General features: G+C 39.2%; 1 protein-coding gene across 1 annotated transcript in view; it reads right to left on the minus strand.

Annotated features, from left to right (window-relative positions):
- RYR3 (ryanodine receptor 3) overlaps positions 1 to 18,305 on the minus strand; it is a 396,626-nt gene that overhangs the window by 267,214 nt on the left and 111,107 nt on the right. Inside the window, 2 exon segments of the mRNA XM_033190880.1 lie at positions 14,070 to 14,188; positions 15,695 to 15,790. Coding sequence (XP_033046771.1) covers positions 14,070 to 14,188; positions 15,695 to 15,790 — 215 coding nt within the window.

Below are 18,305 nucleotides of genomic sequence, written 5' to 3' on the forward strand. Positions count from 1 at the left end.
AAAGGCACGTAAGATTCCCATCTGGCCAAGGTGTTGCATGTAGCAAGCTTGGGAATGGAATTTTGTGTAGGTGGGGTGATGGGAGGGCAGACTCCTGTTCTTCGGTCTTTTGCTGTGATACCATCAAAACTCATGAAGATACCCTTTAATTCCTGGAAACTGGTCTTCTAAATATTTTACCCGCTCTCCTTCTAGAAGAGCGGGTAAAATATTTACCCTAGAAGGGTAACAAACTAGAAGGAGAACAAACTTACAAGAGCCCAGGTGGCCCATGAATCTAAGAGACCCGTCATTAAACTGCTTCTGCCCCTTGTTTTCTAGCTGCCTAGAAACTGGGAACAGCCTCTGTTAGCCTCGTCCTGCACGCTCACCTCTCCTTGCACTGTATCCTCTTCCATTCAGACTTTTTTGTTCCTATCATGGCAAAGTGAACTGTGCTGGGCCAATCGGGCTCTGTTCCTCCCGCTCCCAGAGAGGAATGTGCAAACAGCAGTCGATAAATAACAGCCACGATATGGCAGGTTGTACCAACAGAGAGGCAGGCAGCCTCGTTTCAGTCTCTCAAAGTGGCCATTGAAGACTCAATGTTTATGGGCTTTGATAGCTTCAAGGTGTTTGTGGCATTTGTATCCATAATTCTCACAAACCAATTTTCTACCTGACTCCCTGAATGTCAGTTTTGTTCCAGATAAATACAAAGCACATTTACGGGACAAGCAGAAAAGAATCCCAAATGCAGTTTTATGGGGGACTCTTACCATTAGCACTCTGTGAAAGATTTCAACTGTGGAAACTGGAAATCCAGAGGATACTCTCTCACCCTAAGAAAAGAGCCATAGACGGCCAGGAAATGAAATACTTTTCAGTCGGCCTATTACACATTTCATCTGTTTTGCCTCGGAGTCATGGCTGCGGGAGACTTGCTGTCACAGCCAGAGGGAAAGCAGGGCTTAATCCACATGCAGTAGGAACAGCAAAGAGAAAAAGGCTCTGTAAAAAGCACACAGCCGAACAGAGCAGTGCCTCATCTATAAATAAATGATGCCACTTAAAGAATCAGAGTTGACATTGTTTCGGTTTTGCTTTAGGAGACACTCCTTCAGGTAAAACTGGGGAATGGGGATAAACTTCCTTTCCTAAAATAGTTCAAATGGGTTTGTGAAAGGAAAATATCTTGGGCCCCCAAAATCACTAAGGAAAACTTAAGCTGGAAACTGCTTAGGATAAACCTGCTTCACGTTCTGTTCAGTCACTCCTCTGCTCACCTAGATAGATGCGTATCTCATTTGCCTCCTTTGGAAAGGCTAATCAGAAACTCAGAAGACTGTAACCATTTGTGTATCACCTATCTGTGACCTGGAAGTTCCCTGTCTGCTTCCAGTCCTCCTGTTTTGGCTTCAAGTTGTCCCGCCTTTCCAGACTGAACCAATGTACTTCTTATATATATTGAGTGATGTCGCACGTCTTCCTAAACGTATAAAACCAAGCTGTGCCCGGACCACCCTGGGCACGTCGGCAGGACTTCCTGAGGCTGAGTCACGAGCGCGTCCTCAACCTTGGCAAAATAAACTTTCCAAATTAACCTGTCTCAGATTTTCTGGGTTCACATTTTGGTAACCATGGGGGAGATTCTGAGTGGAGATGTCCCGACCTTTGAAGAATCTCCTATCGGTGCTTGGTACCAGCATGAGCTAACCTTATGGCTTAAACCAATAGGACAATTTGCTGAGGTCTGAGAGTACCCCCTCCAGAGAATCCCTGATCTCCCAGAACTTTAGGTTGAGATCTAAAGTCTATTTTGCTGTACAACTCTTTTTTTTTTTTTTTTTTTTTTTTTAGTTTTACTTGCTTCCAACAGGAAGGCAAGTTTTCCTGCTTCCATGATGATGGAAGGCCTTTATGGGGTTTGAGCTTGCTTCCAACAGGGAAGATGAATTTTTTTTTTTTTTTTGTGCTGCTTCTAGGCTGGCAGACAGCAGTCTATAGCCTGAGACCCATCACTAGGTAAGAAACTGGTTTGGGATTCTGTCCTGCAAATTCCTTTTAAACGATTCAAGTTGGCATTTAACAACCAGCTGGTGTTAATTTCTGCTTACACTTAGAGTGCTCAGAAGTCGTAGAATTTGTGTGATCATTGTTGCTTTAGCAGCATTTTGTCCTAGTAGAAATATGGTAATAAGATTAAAAAATTTTTTAAAGGAGCGCAATGGTTAAAAGTCAGCTTAATTAAAAGGCTAACATCCAAGATGGGTGTGTGCATCTGTGCATGTGTGAATGTTTGTATTTGAAAGGTCTTCATGGTTTTGGTTGTTTGTTTTTCTCTCCTAAGGCCTTGTCTTTTTTTTTTTTTTGGAGCAAAATTTTTTTTTTCTTCTCAGTTAACTGAATTCTGTTTTCATCTGAATTTTTTTTAAATTAAAACAATTATTGCAACAGAGGCTACTCTTCAGTTTTTAAGGAAGAGTGTAGTTTAATTTTATGTTTAATTTGGCTCAAAGAAAAATAACAGTGTCTCCCTCTGGCACCACCAGACTTTTTCTCTCTGTGCTTTATGATGTAAATTTTGCTATTTGATTTTCACTTGAGTTGTTTCCCTTAATGTGCAAACTTAAGGCTATTTAGCCGACAACTGCCTAGGGTTGTGAAACAGGTTATCAAGAATCTGAAAGTCTAAGACAGGGAAAAAAAGGGCTGGGGGGAGTTTTTATAAATCTATAAAATGTACTTCCATTGGCATGCCTCATAAGTTTTTATATGTATTCATGTGATGTGTACAGAATGTTTTACTACTAACAATATATAAAAGAGCTCTAATTAATTGGCTCAAAAAATAAAAGCTCTTAAATTATATAATAAATAAGAAAAGACTAGTTAAATGCTTTTTAAAGTACCTGTAACTTAAGTAAAATCTTTTTTTTTTTTTTTGAGACAGAGTCTCGCATTGCTGCACTGTCGCCCAGGCTGGCGTGCAATGGTGCAATCTTGGCTCACCGCAACCTCCGCCTCCCAGGTTCAAGCGATTCTCTTGCCTCAGACTCCTGAGTAGCTGAGATGACTGGCGCCCACCACCCAGCTAATTTTTTGTATTTTTAGTACAGACAGGGTTTCACTATGCTGACCAAGCTGGTCTTGGACTCCTGACCTTGTGATCTGCCCACCTCGGCCTCCCAAAGTGCTGGGATTACAGGCGTTAGCTACTGCGCCTGGCCAGTAAAATCTTTAATAAATAAGCTAGCTTTAAAATTACTGGTAAACTACTATTAGAAATGCCTTAAGAATTGCCCAGCATACATTTTTGTTTGCATTTATTAATCAAGCAATTTCATACTTATCCCCGCCAAATACTGTAAGGTGTCAAAATTTGGCAAAGGGGTTACAAAACTATAAGCCCAGCCCAAAACAGAATAACCTTTGCTTTTGTAATTTCTAATAAATAAGGCATTGATAAGGGTTTAATGAAAATAGCTGCGTCTTGAATGTAGTAAGACTACTGTAACTTCTAATCCAGTGGCTTTAGGCCAGTCTAGTTCACAGGCAATAAGGAGGTTTGTTTTGTGAAAGGACTGTTATTGTCTATTTCAAAGCTAAACTATAAATTACATTCCTCCCAATGTTAGCTCAGCCTATGCTCAGGAATGAACAAGGACAGCTTGGAGGTTAAGAGCGACATTGAGTCGGTTAGATCAAATCTCTTTTCAGTGTCTCAGTTATAATTTTGCAATGGCAGTTTTATAACTTTAAATAATGACTATCACAGTTTTCATGAATAATCTAGGTAAACAATTAAAACAATTAGGTAAATGTAATGGCGTAAATATTTGTAGACAAACCTGTCATAATTTAGAATATAAAGCTATATTAAATTAAATAATAGATATTTCACTATTTGGGTATTTTCCAATAAATACACATTGTAGGAAAACATTATTGCTAAAGAAAAAAGAAGTGTGTCCTTTAAAAAAAAGTGAACAAGTTTTGTCTAATTCGAAGTTTAAAGGTTATGTATAGAACAAGGTGAAAGGAACCAGGAATAAAAAAGATGTAAAGAAAGTTATAAAAATAAAGAGGTTTTATTCTATCTTTTTTTGAGGTGAAAAACTTACAGAGAAATAATTTTATATAAGAAAGAATCTTGCATGGTAAATTTAGTCCTAAAATAAAATAACTGCTTTTTTAAAAAGGAGGGATGTTCACAACAAATCAGAAAGTCCAACCATGTCATGAGCAGTCAGTGTAAGTCACAATAAGAGGATTTACATATTTAAAAAAATTCACATAATCAAGTTGTCATATTAAAAGTCTTGGTTTGCTTAGGAAAAAAAAACTGAGATAAATTTTTTTTTTTTAATTAAGGTCATTACATCATTACATCCACATATCTTCCTGTATGTGCTTTTAAAGTTCTTGTAACATGGAGTTACAGGGCTCTAACTCCTGGGTCTAAAAAGGACACCAAGTCCTGCTAAATCTTAAACACTGACAGCAATTAAAGGCTTATCTTCAGGCCCTGTAGAAGATGTCGATCAAAATAAACTGCATTCCTGAGGCAGAGGGCAAGAAATTAAAGCTATTCAACTCTTCAAGGCCCAGGGACTGTCACAGAAGAGGTGGGTATGTAAGATTGTAAGGGCCAATTTTGAAAGATAAAATAGGTTCAGTTCCTCTATAAATTAATTATCAATGTCAAAGGTACGCTGATGCAAAACCAGTATATGGACCCTTATGTCAGATTAACAAGGTTTGCTTGAAGCATTAACCAACCTCTTAATAAAGATTATAAAGGTTATAAAAGGCTTACTGAAGTTGTATTTTATAATCAAGATTAAATTTTATAAATTGTTTACCAAAGTTTGAAAAGCAAACGTAATTGACTTCATGCTGTTTTTATGAGGGCTTCTTGTTTAGAAAATTCAGTCTTCTCTCTCAAAGAATGAAGGTGTTCGCTTTTTGAAATGCTTGAATTATCACTTAAACGAATGACTTTACAATGACCTGTAATCCTATTTTGTAATATCAAGTGTTTTAAACCTTTTATACTTGACAAACTTTCCCAGATCAAAGTATAAAGTATGTCTTTTTCTAACCTAGTTAATCTTTTAAGACATTAGTTTCCCTAAAGTCCAAAAATGATGTAACTTAGTTTATTTGGTATAAAAATTATACAGGAAGCATTGTCAAATATGAAATGGCGCTTGGTTTCTTTGGGCTATATTTATATAAATGTGTTAGTGGTATGTATTCCAAAACTATGGGAAACTCCTGTAACTCTGATGTACCTTAGTGTACATTATCAGTAATAATCATAATTGTTATGTTAAAATTGTTGCATGCCACAGAGGTAACAAATTTCCTTGTCAATTATTTCTTTTAACTATGGCTGCCTTAAAACGGTTTTTCATCCACAAACAGTTGTCTTATCTTGTTTTAAACCGTCTCTAAAAGGTGGGTTTATAATCAGCTGTGGGACTCTAACAGGTGCACTTAAATGCAGGTTTTTCTGATAACTTTGTAAATTGTGACATTGGAATAAAGGAAAACTTTCAGAACTCTCATGGAGAGCTAAAATGTTCACGGCTATCAAACAGAACAGGAGTTAATTGAATTAACTGAAGCAACAAAAAACTGTAGTAATCTTTTTGACTTTTTGCTTCAAACATTGCTGATACTTTGTTTTGTTTTACAGAGTTAAGAAAACTTTTAAGCTATTTGTGGCTTTTAACGATTGAGTAAAGAACACTCCCGTGAACAAAATTTGGAGCATATTTGTTTCTCTCTACCTAACTTCTCCAGAATTTGGAACCTATTCGTGAGTAGTCTCAATTTATGGCAATAGAGTTATTTGCATAAGTGCGATAAAAATCAGTTTTCTTTTGTAATAGGGCACAGTGAGATAAATTGGTTATTTTACCAAGGCTTTGACTGGAATGGTGTGTGCTTTCTGTTAAGGAATCAAACTTGACTTATGGAGCCAATAAAGCCCTTGGAACAAATGGCCTCATATTTTGTGTACACAGTCCATATACAGGGTTTCTGAGGTAAGTAAAGAATGTCACTTTCTGACATGTGCAGAAGCCCCAAGTTTCTCTTGGACCCTCCAGAGGAGAGGAAATTCACCCAACTTATAGGTATTTGACGGCACAAATCCATGGCTGGGCTCAGCTTCAAAAAGTCCTATCTGAGATTCCTGCTATGCAGCAAAGTTCCATCAAAGCCCATTTAAAAGTCCATGTAAAAACTAATAACCCTTGCTGCACTGTATACAAATAATTAGGCCAAGTATAATAAAGCAAACCAGTTCTATCATGATTTGTCTTTAGTGAAAATGGGAAACTGCAGAGAGAAAAATTATGTTTCAAGTAGACCTGTTGTTAGATTCTGGTCTGCCTGATATTTTTTTCAATTTTTATTGTTTTCTACAGTTTAGGACCGAATTCTAATTTTTCCTGGTTACAAGTCTTCAGAATAATGTTTTCAAATTTTTTTCCTTCTTTTTTCCATTTTTCCTAATTTGGAGTCACTGAAAACTAAGTTGTGCTTTCTTATAAACCCTGTGTACTGAAGCCAGACAACTTAAATAAACTTCAGAAGAAAGTAACAGCAACCTGTTTATGTACATAAGCCACTTTCATACCTGCCTACTAATGTACGGACTTCAGAGTAACGTGGCCTATATGGATTTTTCCAGGATTGTTCTTTTGTTTGTTGTTTTTTTTCTCCCTTCCTCCCCTCTGTTTTCTCTTCACAGGATATGGGACTTTGCAACCTCCTAAAAATGAGCTTTTGGGACCTACCCATCTAGGAATAAACCCTTCTAGCTATGAGAGACCAGATGAAATCCAAGACCAGAGACTCATTCTCTTGTAAAATCCTGTCTCCAAAAGATTAAAAAAAAAGAAAAGTGGGGAAATGTGTAGGAAAATGTCTTTAGCCCCCACAATCACTAAGGAAAACTCAAGCTGGGAACTGCTTAGGGCAAACCTGCCTCCCATTCTAGTCAAAGTCACTCCTTCGCTCACTGAGATAGATGCATTATCTGAATGCCTCCTTTGGAAAGGCTAATCAGAAACTCAGAAGAATAAAACCATTTGTGTATCACCTATCTGTGACCTGGAAGCTCCCTCTCAGCTTCCTGTCTTCCTGCCTTTGCTTCAAGTTGTCCCGACTTTCCAGACTGAACCATTGTACTTCTTACATATACTGATTGATGTCTCATGTCTCACGTCTCTCTAAAAGTGTAAAACCAAGCTGTGCCTGGACCACCTTCAGCACATGTCATCAGGACTTCCTGAGGCTCTGTCACGGGCACGTCCTCAACCTTGGCAAAATAAACTTTCTAAATTAACTAAGACCTGTCTCAGATTTTCTGGGTTCACAGGTTCTTTTAAAAGAAAAGGGAGTGCAGATAGGTCCAGTCCACCATGGGGGGCATGCAGGCATTGCAGCTAGAGGCCATCTGTACTTTCTGACAGACAGGGGGCATCTTGGTGACCTCTGGAATACCTGACTGGAGAGGCAGGTACTGCTGAGTATTCACCAGACTCCATTTTCTTCTCCTTCTGAACATACAAAGGCTTTATATCCCAGCCTTCATTTGCAGGGATAGGGGATCATCTGACTAAATTCTGGCCAATAGGAAGTGGGTGGGCCCCAGGAGTGGGCCCCACCAACCTTACCTTCCTTCCACTGGATACAGATATCCAACAAGGGATTCCAAAGCCCAAAGATCTCCTTATTTCAAGTGGGATCCCCAGAACAGCAGCATTGGTACCATCTAGATCATCAGCAGTAGTGCTACCATTCTAGAAATACAGATGCTTAGCCCTAGCCCCGCTCCCAAATTACTGAATCAGAGCCTTCATGTTAACATGATCCCCAGGAAACTTGTGAACACCTTATTGTCTGCGAGGCTCTGCCCTTAGGGGATGGTGAAGCCAATAACCACACTCACTGGAGCCCTCCCACTGGCCTTGGAGAGTCATATGAGCAAAAATAAATTTTGACTACGCTAAGCCACTGACAATATGGGGTTGTGTGTCATCAGAGTTAGGCCTCCCTAATCAATGGCCCATTTGTGGGGTTCATTTGTTTCTGGTTGCATTCATTCTCATCACTGATACCACATTTCACTCGAGAGCCTCTCATTTTGCTTTTATCTCTATTACTGTCTATCCCAAACACAAGCTTATATGGGAATTATACTTTGAAGATAAATATCTATGGAAACACTGTTTGGCTGTTGCATTTTTATCATTAGATTTCATCTGTAAAAACAGTCTTACTAAACAAATGCTAACTATATTTATTCTGAGATTTTTATATCAAGTCCTATATTTGAGAAACGAGTGCTATTCAGACCCCCCAGGCTAAACCTTTGATTCCTGATTGATACTTTCTGAGAATCAATGATATTACTATTTTATCATATATTTTTCTCAAAGGTAGCCCCAAATCCTTGAAAAACAAAGAAGATAATAAAAAGTCTATCTATGACAACTTTGAGCAGGTTTGGATTAAGGCAACTTCAGGGGCAAGTAGAAAATTCATATTTTATTTATATTAGCAGAATCTTACTCTGGAAAAACTACAGGGTGACTGTTAGAATTTTCATCATTCTTTTTACCAAATAACAAAATTAGTGCTACTAACATAGTGTGTTTCTTGCCACTGATAAGGCACCTGTGGGATGAGATGAGGCCTGTACATATATGTGAGCTTCCATTAGTTCAAGGTGAAACAGGAGTAATTCTAGCTCACTCATTTGTTCCTTTTATTCATTTATTAAACCTTTAACAAACATGTATGAATGCTTGCCATGTACAACATCTTAGCTGGGCGCTATGAGGATTACAAAGACAGTCCCTACCACAAACGAACTTACAGGTGTAAGAGAAATAGATATGTAAAAATAACTATAATAGGAGGCAGATTAGAACAATCATTACAGCAGAGAACAAATCAGAAGAAGAGAGGAGATGAATTCCAACTGGAATCAGAAAAAGATTCATGGAGGAAGTGGCGTTTGAACTAAGTTTTAAAGAGCGGACAATAATTTATTTATTTTTATTTATTTATTAATTGACCAGAGAAGAATTCTGATGAGTCCGGGAAAAGTAGGAAGTGAGGAGCTGCTGAAGGATCCACAAGAGTGAAATCACTGAGAGGTCAAAGGGTTAAATGCATTCAGAAAATATGGAGTGAGCACTGCAACACACTCCTGTCTTTTTCACTCCAAAGATTGTGTTCTTTCCCTATAACTTTTTGACCTCAAATCTGATCATGCTTTTGATGAGTGGCAGTTATTTCCATGAAAGGGAAAAAGCTAACAACTTAAATATTTTAGCAAAGAAGTAAGGGTATAATAATTGCTACCATTATATGTAGTCTCAATTCTAAGCATATGATTGGAAGTGGCAAGGTACAGAAAGAATTTTAACATCTCAAACCCATAAGATGTAAGATTATATTTAAAGGAAAAATGTCACACCCTAAAGGCTACCTTCATGAACCCATAGGAGCCCTCCAATTCCAGTCTGCCAAACGCTAACTTATATGAAAATGCCTTCTAGGCAATCCCATTTACAATAGCTGCCAAAAAACAAAACCCTATGAAAATATTTAACTGAGGAGGTGAAAGATATCTAAAAAAAATTATGAAACACTGATGAAATTGCAGATGACACAAAGAAATGGAAAAACATCCCATGCTCATGGATCAGAAGAATGAGTATCTTTGAAATGACCATACTGGCCAAAGCAATCTATAGATTCAATACAATCCCTATCAAAATACCAGTGTCATTCACAGAATTAGAAAAAACAATCCTAAAATTCCTATGTAACCAAAAAAGAACCTGAGTAGCCCAGACAATCTTGAGCAAAAAGAACAAAGCTGGAGGCATCACATTACTTTCAGGCCTCTGAGTCCAAGCTAAGCCATCGTATCCCCTGTGACCTGCACATAGATACATCCAGATGGCCTGAAGCAAGTGAAGAATCATAAAAGAAGTGAAAATCGCCTCCACCATTGGGATTTGTTCCTGCCCCACCTTAACTGAGCAATTAACCTTGTGAAATTCCTTCTCCTGGCTCAAAACCTCCCCCAATGAGCACCTTGTGACCCGAACCCCCTTTGACTGTAATTTTCCACTACTCACCCAAATCCTATAAAACAGCCCCAACCCCTATCTCCCTTTGCTGACTCTTTTTTCAGACTCAGCCCGCCTGCACCCAGATGAAATAAATAGCCTTATTGCTTACACAAAGCCTGTTTGGTGGTCTCTTCACACAGACACATGTGACACAATTACCTGACCTCAAATTATACTGCAAGGCTATAGTAAGCAAAATAGCATGGTACTGGTATAAAAATAGACACATGGATCAATGGAACAGAATAGAGAACTTAGAAACAAAGCCACATAGCTACAGCCAACTGATCTCTGACAAAGTCGACAAGAACATACACCGGGGAAGGGATGCCCTTTTCAACAAATGGTGCTGGCAAATCTAGATTGCCATATGAAGAAGGATAAAAATGGGATCCCTCTCTTTCACTATATACAAAAATCAACTCAAGATATAATTAAAGACTTAAATGTAAGACCTGAAACTATACAAATCCTAGAAGTAAACCCAGGGAAAATTCTTCCAGACATTGATCTAGGCAAAGAATTCATGACTAAGACCTCAGAAGCACAAGCAACAAAAACAAAAAATAGATAAATGGGACTTAATTAAATGAAAAAGCTCTGCAAAGCAAAATAAATAATCAATAGAGTGAACAGAAAACCTATAGGAGAAAATATTTGCCAACTATGCATCCAACAAAGGACTAATATCCAGAATTTACAAGGAACTCAAACAATTCAACAACAACAACAACAAAACAAATAATCCCATTAAAAAGTGGGCAAAGGACATGGACAGACATTTTTCAAATGAAGACACGTGAATGGTCAACAAGCATATGAAAAAATGCTTAGCATCACTAATCATCAGAGAAATGCAAACTAAAACCACTATGAGATGTCATCTTAACACTAGTCAGGATGGCCATTATTGAAAAAGATTAAAAAATAACAAACGTTGGTGAGGATACAGAGAGAAGGGAATGCTTATATACGTTGGTGGGAATGTAAATTAGTACAACCCTTATGGAAAACAGTATGAAGATTTCTCAAAGAACTAAAAATAGATCTACCATTTGATCCAGCAATCCCACTACTGAGTATCTACCCAAAGGAAAATAAATTGCTATATCAAAAAGATATCTGCAGTTGTATGTTTATCAATACAGCCCTATTCACAATAGCAAAGACATGGAATGAACGTACATATCCGTCAATGGAAGATTAGAAAATGTGGTGTATATGCAAACACAATGGAATACTACTGAGTCATAAAAAAGGATGAAATCAGGTTTTTGCAGCAACACAGATGGAACTGCAAGCCATAATCTTAAAGTGAAATAATTCAGATACAGAAAGTCAAATACTGCATATTCTCACGATTAAGTGGGAGCTAAATAATGTGGAGATGTGGACATAGAGAGTGGGGTGATAGGCATTGGCAACTTCGAAGTGTGGAAGGGGGTGAATGATGAGAAATTGTTTAATGAGTATAATGTACATTATCTGAGTTGGGGTTACAATAAAAACCCAGACTTCAGCACTACGTGATATATCCAGGTAACAAAATTGCACTTGTACCCCTTATTTTTTATAAATAGAAAAAGCAAATAAAATGCTTTCTAGTGGTAAATTTTTCACTGCAGAAGTTTTGTATTTAGATAATTATAAAAATAAAATCACAAAATTAAATATATTCTCACAGAACATTTGGATTCTGAAGAACATGTTCACAGGCTGCAGCTTGAAAAAAACACTGGAAAGAATATTCAACTTCTGCTCGTAGTGTGTCATTAATTACTAATTAGCTGTGTGACCCTGGGAAACCACTTAACATCCAAGGACCCAGGCCCCGCCCTTCTTTCTGCCAGTGTCATGTACAAATAATAATGATGCTATGTCGTAAGGTTGTAATGAGACCTGACTAAGACACACATGAACACTGACAGCAATAACTGGCATTTGTTAAGTGCAAAATAAATGTTGGTTATCATTACTGTTGTTGCTCTTGTGACAGGACTTTTGAGGTCCCTTGTGGCTTTAAAATTCTGCATATTTTGAGTCACTGTCTTCACCGAAAACTAAGTGGATTGGTCAGAGACTCCTGAAATTCTAGGACTGGAGACAACAATGCAGCCCGGATAGAAAAACATGACCTTGGCATTTTCCAAGCAAACATGAAGTGTTGCATGGAAGTCTGGCCTCCACTCAGCACATTCTTTGCAAAATGACCACAAATACATTAGTGATGATTTGAACCTGTTTTTCTCTTTGAAAAGAAAAGCTACCCAATGGAGTAATACCTAAGGAAGGATCTGAATTCATGACAGACCTTTACCCAAAAATCTATCCAAAGATGGAAAAGGAACATCTTTGAAAAGACTCTTAGGTACCAAGATCACATCGCTTCAACTTTTACATTATCAGAATTTCTCTAACAACGTCTTGGTTCTAGAAGATTAAAGGCTACTCTGATAACATATCAGATCAGGCATTGATTTCTACCAAAACACTTCAGCTTGGTGGGCCTGAATTTTCTCAACTGTGGAATGGGTAGAATAGTAATCAACTTGCCACCAAGCGACATGCATCAAATGCTTTGTGGCTTTCAGCTGAAAGAAGCCACAACAAAGTTGGTTATTTATTAAGTACACTATGTGTTCTAATAATAAAGAAACCTCTGGGGGCAATGAGACGAGAGCAGCTTTCCTGTCAAAAGGCTTCTCTGACATTTGCACGTAGCCCACGGCTCCTAGCATGTGCTGCTCAGGTGCTTATCGATCCTTCTCATTATACTTCCCAGACAGGAAGGAACGTGTTGGAACGCAGAGCATCTGGACTGCAGCTGAAGCTTCATGCTTGCCTTTCATTTACTGCATTTGGAAAAGCAATTTCAGATCCCACGTATTTCTTTTTATTCTTTGTCAAACAATTTCACACATGCTAAGGACCATGGCTTTCTGCTGCCCAAGGCGGACGCATGTCATACAGTCTATGCTGCCGAGTCTCGATCTCCCGGACACGCTGAGCTGCCTCAAATATGCAGTCCCCACCGATGATGACAAGCAGAGACTGCCAGTGACAAGCAGAGATTCCCTCTGCAGAAGCACAGCTGCAGTCCCACATGTCCCATCATGCTTTCTGCTCTGAAATATACCTCCTGAGCTGTTGAATATTGCGTCTGTCCACTAATGAGCACAGTAGCCCCCAAGTGTGTGCAGATGTTGAAGGGTCAGGAAAAAAACTCTCTGTATTTTAGTAGACTTTCCCCATAGATCACTGTGTCTTAGAGATATAACTTCATAAAAATAGAGATGTTAGAACTATGAGATCTCAAAAAAATGATATAGCATTCCACTTAGTGAGATGCCACTGTCTCCATTTTACAGATGACATAAGTGAGGCCCCAACTCATATAGCTGCTTTGTATAAAAGGGAGGGACCAGTGGCTCCAGTTCTCCTGCTTGCACATGCACAGACTCATTTACTTCATTTGGTTTCACTCATAGTAAATCTGATTTTGTTTAATAACAAACCATGTTGCTAAGACTTTCTACACTGTTTTAAATCTGATTTCTTCATATCTTTTCTATACAGCTTGGTATAAGCTGTTTCACTACTAAGTTCCTGGACCAGTCCCGTACGGTTGGCCTTGTGCAGACAGGGCCTATTGAGTGTCCCACAGTGAGCTGGTGTTAAGGGTTAATGATAATGAGTGGCGACTGGGGAGCTGGTGAAAACCCACGGAACCATCCAAAGACCAGTGTGGCTGCCCACCTTGGAGTGTGCTTGTATGCAGGGAAAGTCTTTTTCCAGTTTCCCAAGATTTTTATCAAAGTCAAGAAAGAGACTAATCAACATACTCTCACTAATACACAATGGTCATGAACGTTAGGGAGGGAAACACCAGGCAAACTCAATCACTGTTCTTTCCACACCTACCTTGTGATTCCGCCCATGCTTATCCAACAGGGAGATGATGGACTTGATGTGGCCCTCTGCTATCAGATTTAAGGCTTCTGGACTTTCAGTTAAGATGCAGTGCAAAACTTCCAAGATACCTACATGAATGCCACAAACATCATTTGGACATTAAATGCCCGGCAGAAGTGACCATAATTTAGAAACCTGAGTGTGAACAGACCTTCCTGAGGGTACAGGATATCATCAATTCTTTGAATCTACCAAATATTTCCAGCCAGAAAAAATGCATTCATTTCCGGTAGACTTCAGAGCCCCCCTCTGGAGGCCAACCAGGCTGTAATTTACGGGTGATTTTAATTCAGCACAAACCCTATCTCCTGCTTCCTGGACAAATACATGATCTTTGTATGTTAAAATATAGACAAGCAGCTATAAAATAAAAATTTTCATTTGATCAAACTAAATAATACTTCATTTAAAAATAGACATAAAAGAAGATGTCCAGTTTACTATAAATTCTAAAGGTCATTCAAGTAATTTGGAAAATATTCTGAGTTTCTCCCAAATAAGACTTTTTCTAGGAACTACCTTAGAAATTATTTTTATTTTAGGTCTACTCATGTATCAAACAAATTGTAAGCTCACACAATAAAGTCAATTTGGCTTTTCCCCCCTTTTTTGGTACACTGGATAGGTTATGTAAGTGAAGGCTTAAGAAAAATGAGTGCCTCTGCAGCCTGGCACATACATGGTAACATCATGATGGAAATTCAAGGGAAGTAGTTGGCTAACAGCTTAATCAGTTTTATTAAGAAAATTCCTTTTGATTCTGTTTTTCACTCAATGTTTTCATAAATTAGCCTGAAATGTAATCTAGCCCATGAGACTGAGGCACTGAAGAAAAGTGAGGCTTAGGAAGATGTGTGTAGGTGGACGATCCTTGGGGAAACCTCTCTTGGCCAGTCTGTTAAAACACCTGTCATTTCTAGACTTTGAGAAAAGCACCAAAACCCTCCAGCTTCCCCATGAGGGGCCTACAACTGCCATGTTTACTCATCTCGGAGGAAGCAAACTGCTAAGCCCTGCAGCATGGTCACTTCCCAATAATGACCACACTCTTGGCTCAGATTCTCCGTAAGTCATGAGGGAGGACTATAGATATGATGTGAAGGGTGAGTCAGGAGAGAAGGGTGAGTGGGGATCATTTTTCCTCTCATCCCTGTCACTCTTCACTCCCGCTTTTAGAACTATAAGAAATAGTTTGGACGATACTGAAAAGGGTTTAAAAACCCAGAGAATAAGAATATAATAGGAGTTAGAAGGAGACAAGGATCACTGGGTGGGTGGGGTTGCGGGGGGGGTGATTAATGGACCCAAGGACTAAAATGAAGGCACAGAATAACAATGAAGGCACAGAGTAAAAAATTTAAAAAGGAAGGACTGTTGAAGTCTGGGTTAGAGTTGTTAAATAAAGTTGTACAGGTGCCAGGAAGCTTGAAGACTATTACTTTTTAATTTTGAAATAATGATTTGAGGATTGTTTGCAATCCATTGGAAAAGATTCAACTTCGTTTTCTTTTTTACAGAAAGAAAAAAAAAAACCTTTCATTTTTTTCTAGTTATAGTTTCCTGTCAATTCTCACCTGAGGAAGATTCTAGTCTGTCCAATTTACTGATGAGCCAATCAAGGTTATTGGAGAATTGAGCGCAATTGTTTCTGTTTCCACGAATGAGAGCGGCTGCAAACAAGGAGACGTTTGATCACAGAGGTTAAAGGATATAATGATGGGCATGAGAACCTGGAAAGCTGTTGAATACTTCACTTGCTTAGCAACTAAAAGGAACTGAATGCCAATCTTACCCTACCTAGCCCTCTGACACAATTCTGTTTCTTTTTCCTTTTTTTAGAGACAGTCTCAGTCGGTCACCCAGGCTGGAGTATAGTGGCTCATTGCAGCCATGAACTCCTGAGCTTAAGTGATCCTCTTGCCTCAGCCTCCAGAGGAGCTAAGACTACAGGCATGCACCACCATGTCCAGCTAATTTTTAAATTTTTTTTTTTTGAGGTGTAGTTTTCACTCTTGTTGCCCAGGCTGGAGTGCAGTGGTGCAGTCTCAGCTCACTACAACCTCCACCTCCTGGGTTCAAGTGATTCTCCTGCCTCAGCCTCCCAAGTAGCTGGGATTACAGGTGTGTGCCACCACACCCAGCTAATTTTTGTATTTTTAGTAGAGACGGAGCTTTACCATGTTGACCAGGCTGGTCTTGAACTCCTGACCTCAAGTGATCCACCCGCCTTGGCCTCCCGAAGTGCTGGGATTACAGGAGCGAGCTACCATGCCTGGCGTAAATATTTTTAATTGAGATGGAGGTCTCACTATGTTGCTCAGGCTGGTCTTGAACTCTTGGCCTCAATCGATCCTCCTCACCTCAGCCTCCCAAACTGTTGGAATTACAGGCGTGAACCACCACACCCAACCTCTTTCTATACTTGGAAAAATAAAAATCTAGTATTGACTCACTTTACAAGTATTTCCAGAGAGCCTGCTATGTATCAAACACCTGCCCAGCTGTTCAGACTAGAGCAATGGGGAAGGGAGAGAGATTCCCTGCCTGCATCAAGCAGGCAATGGAGACAATAAATGCATAAAGTAATGAAATTACTTCATTGTGATAAGCAAGAATTTAATACTGGCTTCGTTACTGACTTACGAACTCAACTTCTTGCCATGTTTTCTTAAATTTAGCTACAGATTTATTATTCTTCAGTGCTAAAGGAAGGCATCCCAGTGAACACAGCTGGAAAGGCTGGCTATACACTAATGGATGCATAATAGCAGCATGTAACTACAAAATATCTAAAATATATCCCTATTTGACAGTGGTTCTTGAGGCATGGTCCCTGGATCAGCATCACCTAAGAATTTGTTAAAAATGCAGATTCTCAGGCCTCATCCAGCTTTACTGATTTAGAAACTCTGGGGGTCGGGCCTCGGCATCTGTATTGTAACCAGCCCTCCAGCGGATCCTGATGCCTTTTCCTACTTGAAAGCCACTGGCAGACGATACCGCAAAGAAAGGGAGAGAATTTGCTGTCATTTGAGTTTTACCAATCTACACCAAATAACCTTCTCTTCACAGGACAAAAAAAGAGTAGACGCAAATCTGGAACAAGTCATGTAAATTGATTAGCCTCCAAGTAGCTTGCCCTTCACATGATAGGTCTGAATTGGAATTTCACTGAGGCTGCTACATGGCAAATTTAGGATAAAGAAAGGCCTTCTCCAGGGCCTCAGCTTTGTATCTTCAGTCAGTAGAGGACACAATTCAAGTCTGAGCTCCTAACCTCCTTTTCAGGTCAGTTGCAACAAGGAAGTTAAGCACAAGAGTCCTGGAGTTACACTGCTGAGTCTCAAGCCATAGCTCCATCAGTTACTAGATGTGTAACCTCGGGTTATGAGCATCACATACATCAGTTTCTTCATCAGTGAAATGACAATAATAGTAACTAACCCTTAAAGTGTTCTGGGGTTCAAAAGAGATATTTCACCACTCACACAAAGATTAATAATTATTAGGTATTATTGTTAAAATCATGCCTACTGGGTCAATACAAAACACTAGAGTTTGAAGACACTTTACACAGTCATACAGTGGCAAACAATCAGTACTGTGGTAATCCAATCAGCTTGAACCCTAAGCTGGGGAATAGGTCCAGACTGATTTCTCTGGGCTCCCTTCTGGCCTAGTGAACTTTCTATGATAGATTTCCTCTCAAGTGGGACATACACAGAGCAAAGCCCTAAAGTACTAGCTTATCACAGTGTCTGGGCAACTCCTGGTGGCCACCTTCTTGCATTGGCTCATACTGTCTTCTCTCTGCCTCCCACCCATAGGCGGGTGGCCTAGGCCTATTGGATGGAACCTGTTGTAGCAGGCACCAGAACATCACTACACACTCCATACTGTGAGAAGATAAGCTTGTTGCTGGAATATTCTTACTGCCCACCTTTTTCTTTTCACCAAAATGAATTAACAGGCCAAAGCAGTGGGAATCGCGACTAACAAGTGGACAAGTGAGAGGGCACAGATTTAAGAGAATAACAATTCTTAAAGTGCAGGTGATATCTTTGCAGAAGTTTAAAACTGGAAGACATCGTAAATGTGCTCTAGTCTTGTTTCCTCATGAAAGGTAAGGAATAGAGGTTCACGGAGCGTAGGTGACTGTCAAGAGTTTCCCAGGTAGTTGCAGTG

Source organism: Trachypithecus francoisi, unplaced genomic scaffold, assembly GCF_009764315.1.
Source record: "Trachypithecus francoisi isolate TF-2019V2 unplaced genomic scaffold, Tfra_2.0 Lachesis_group3, whole genome shotgun sequence".
In the NCBI taxonomy this organism is placed as follows: Eukaryota; Metazoa; Chordata; class Mammalia; order Primates; family Cercopithecidae; genus Trachypithecus; species Trachypithecus francoisi.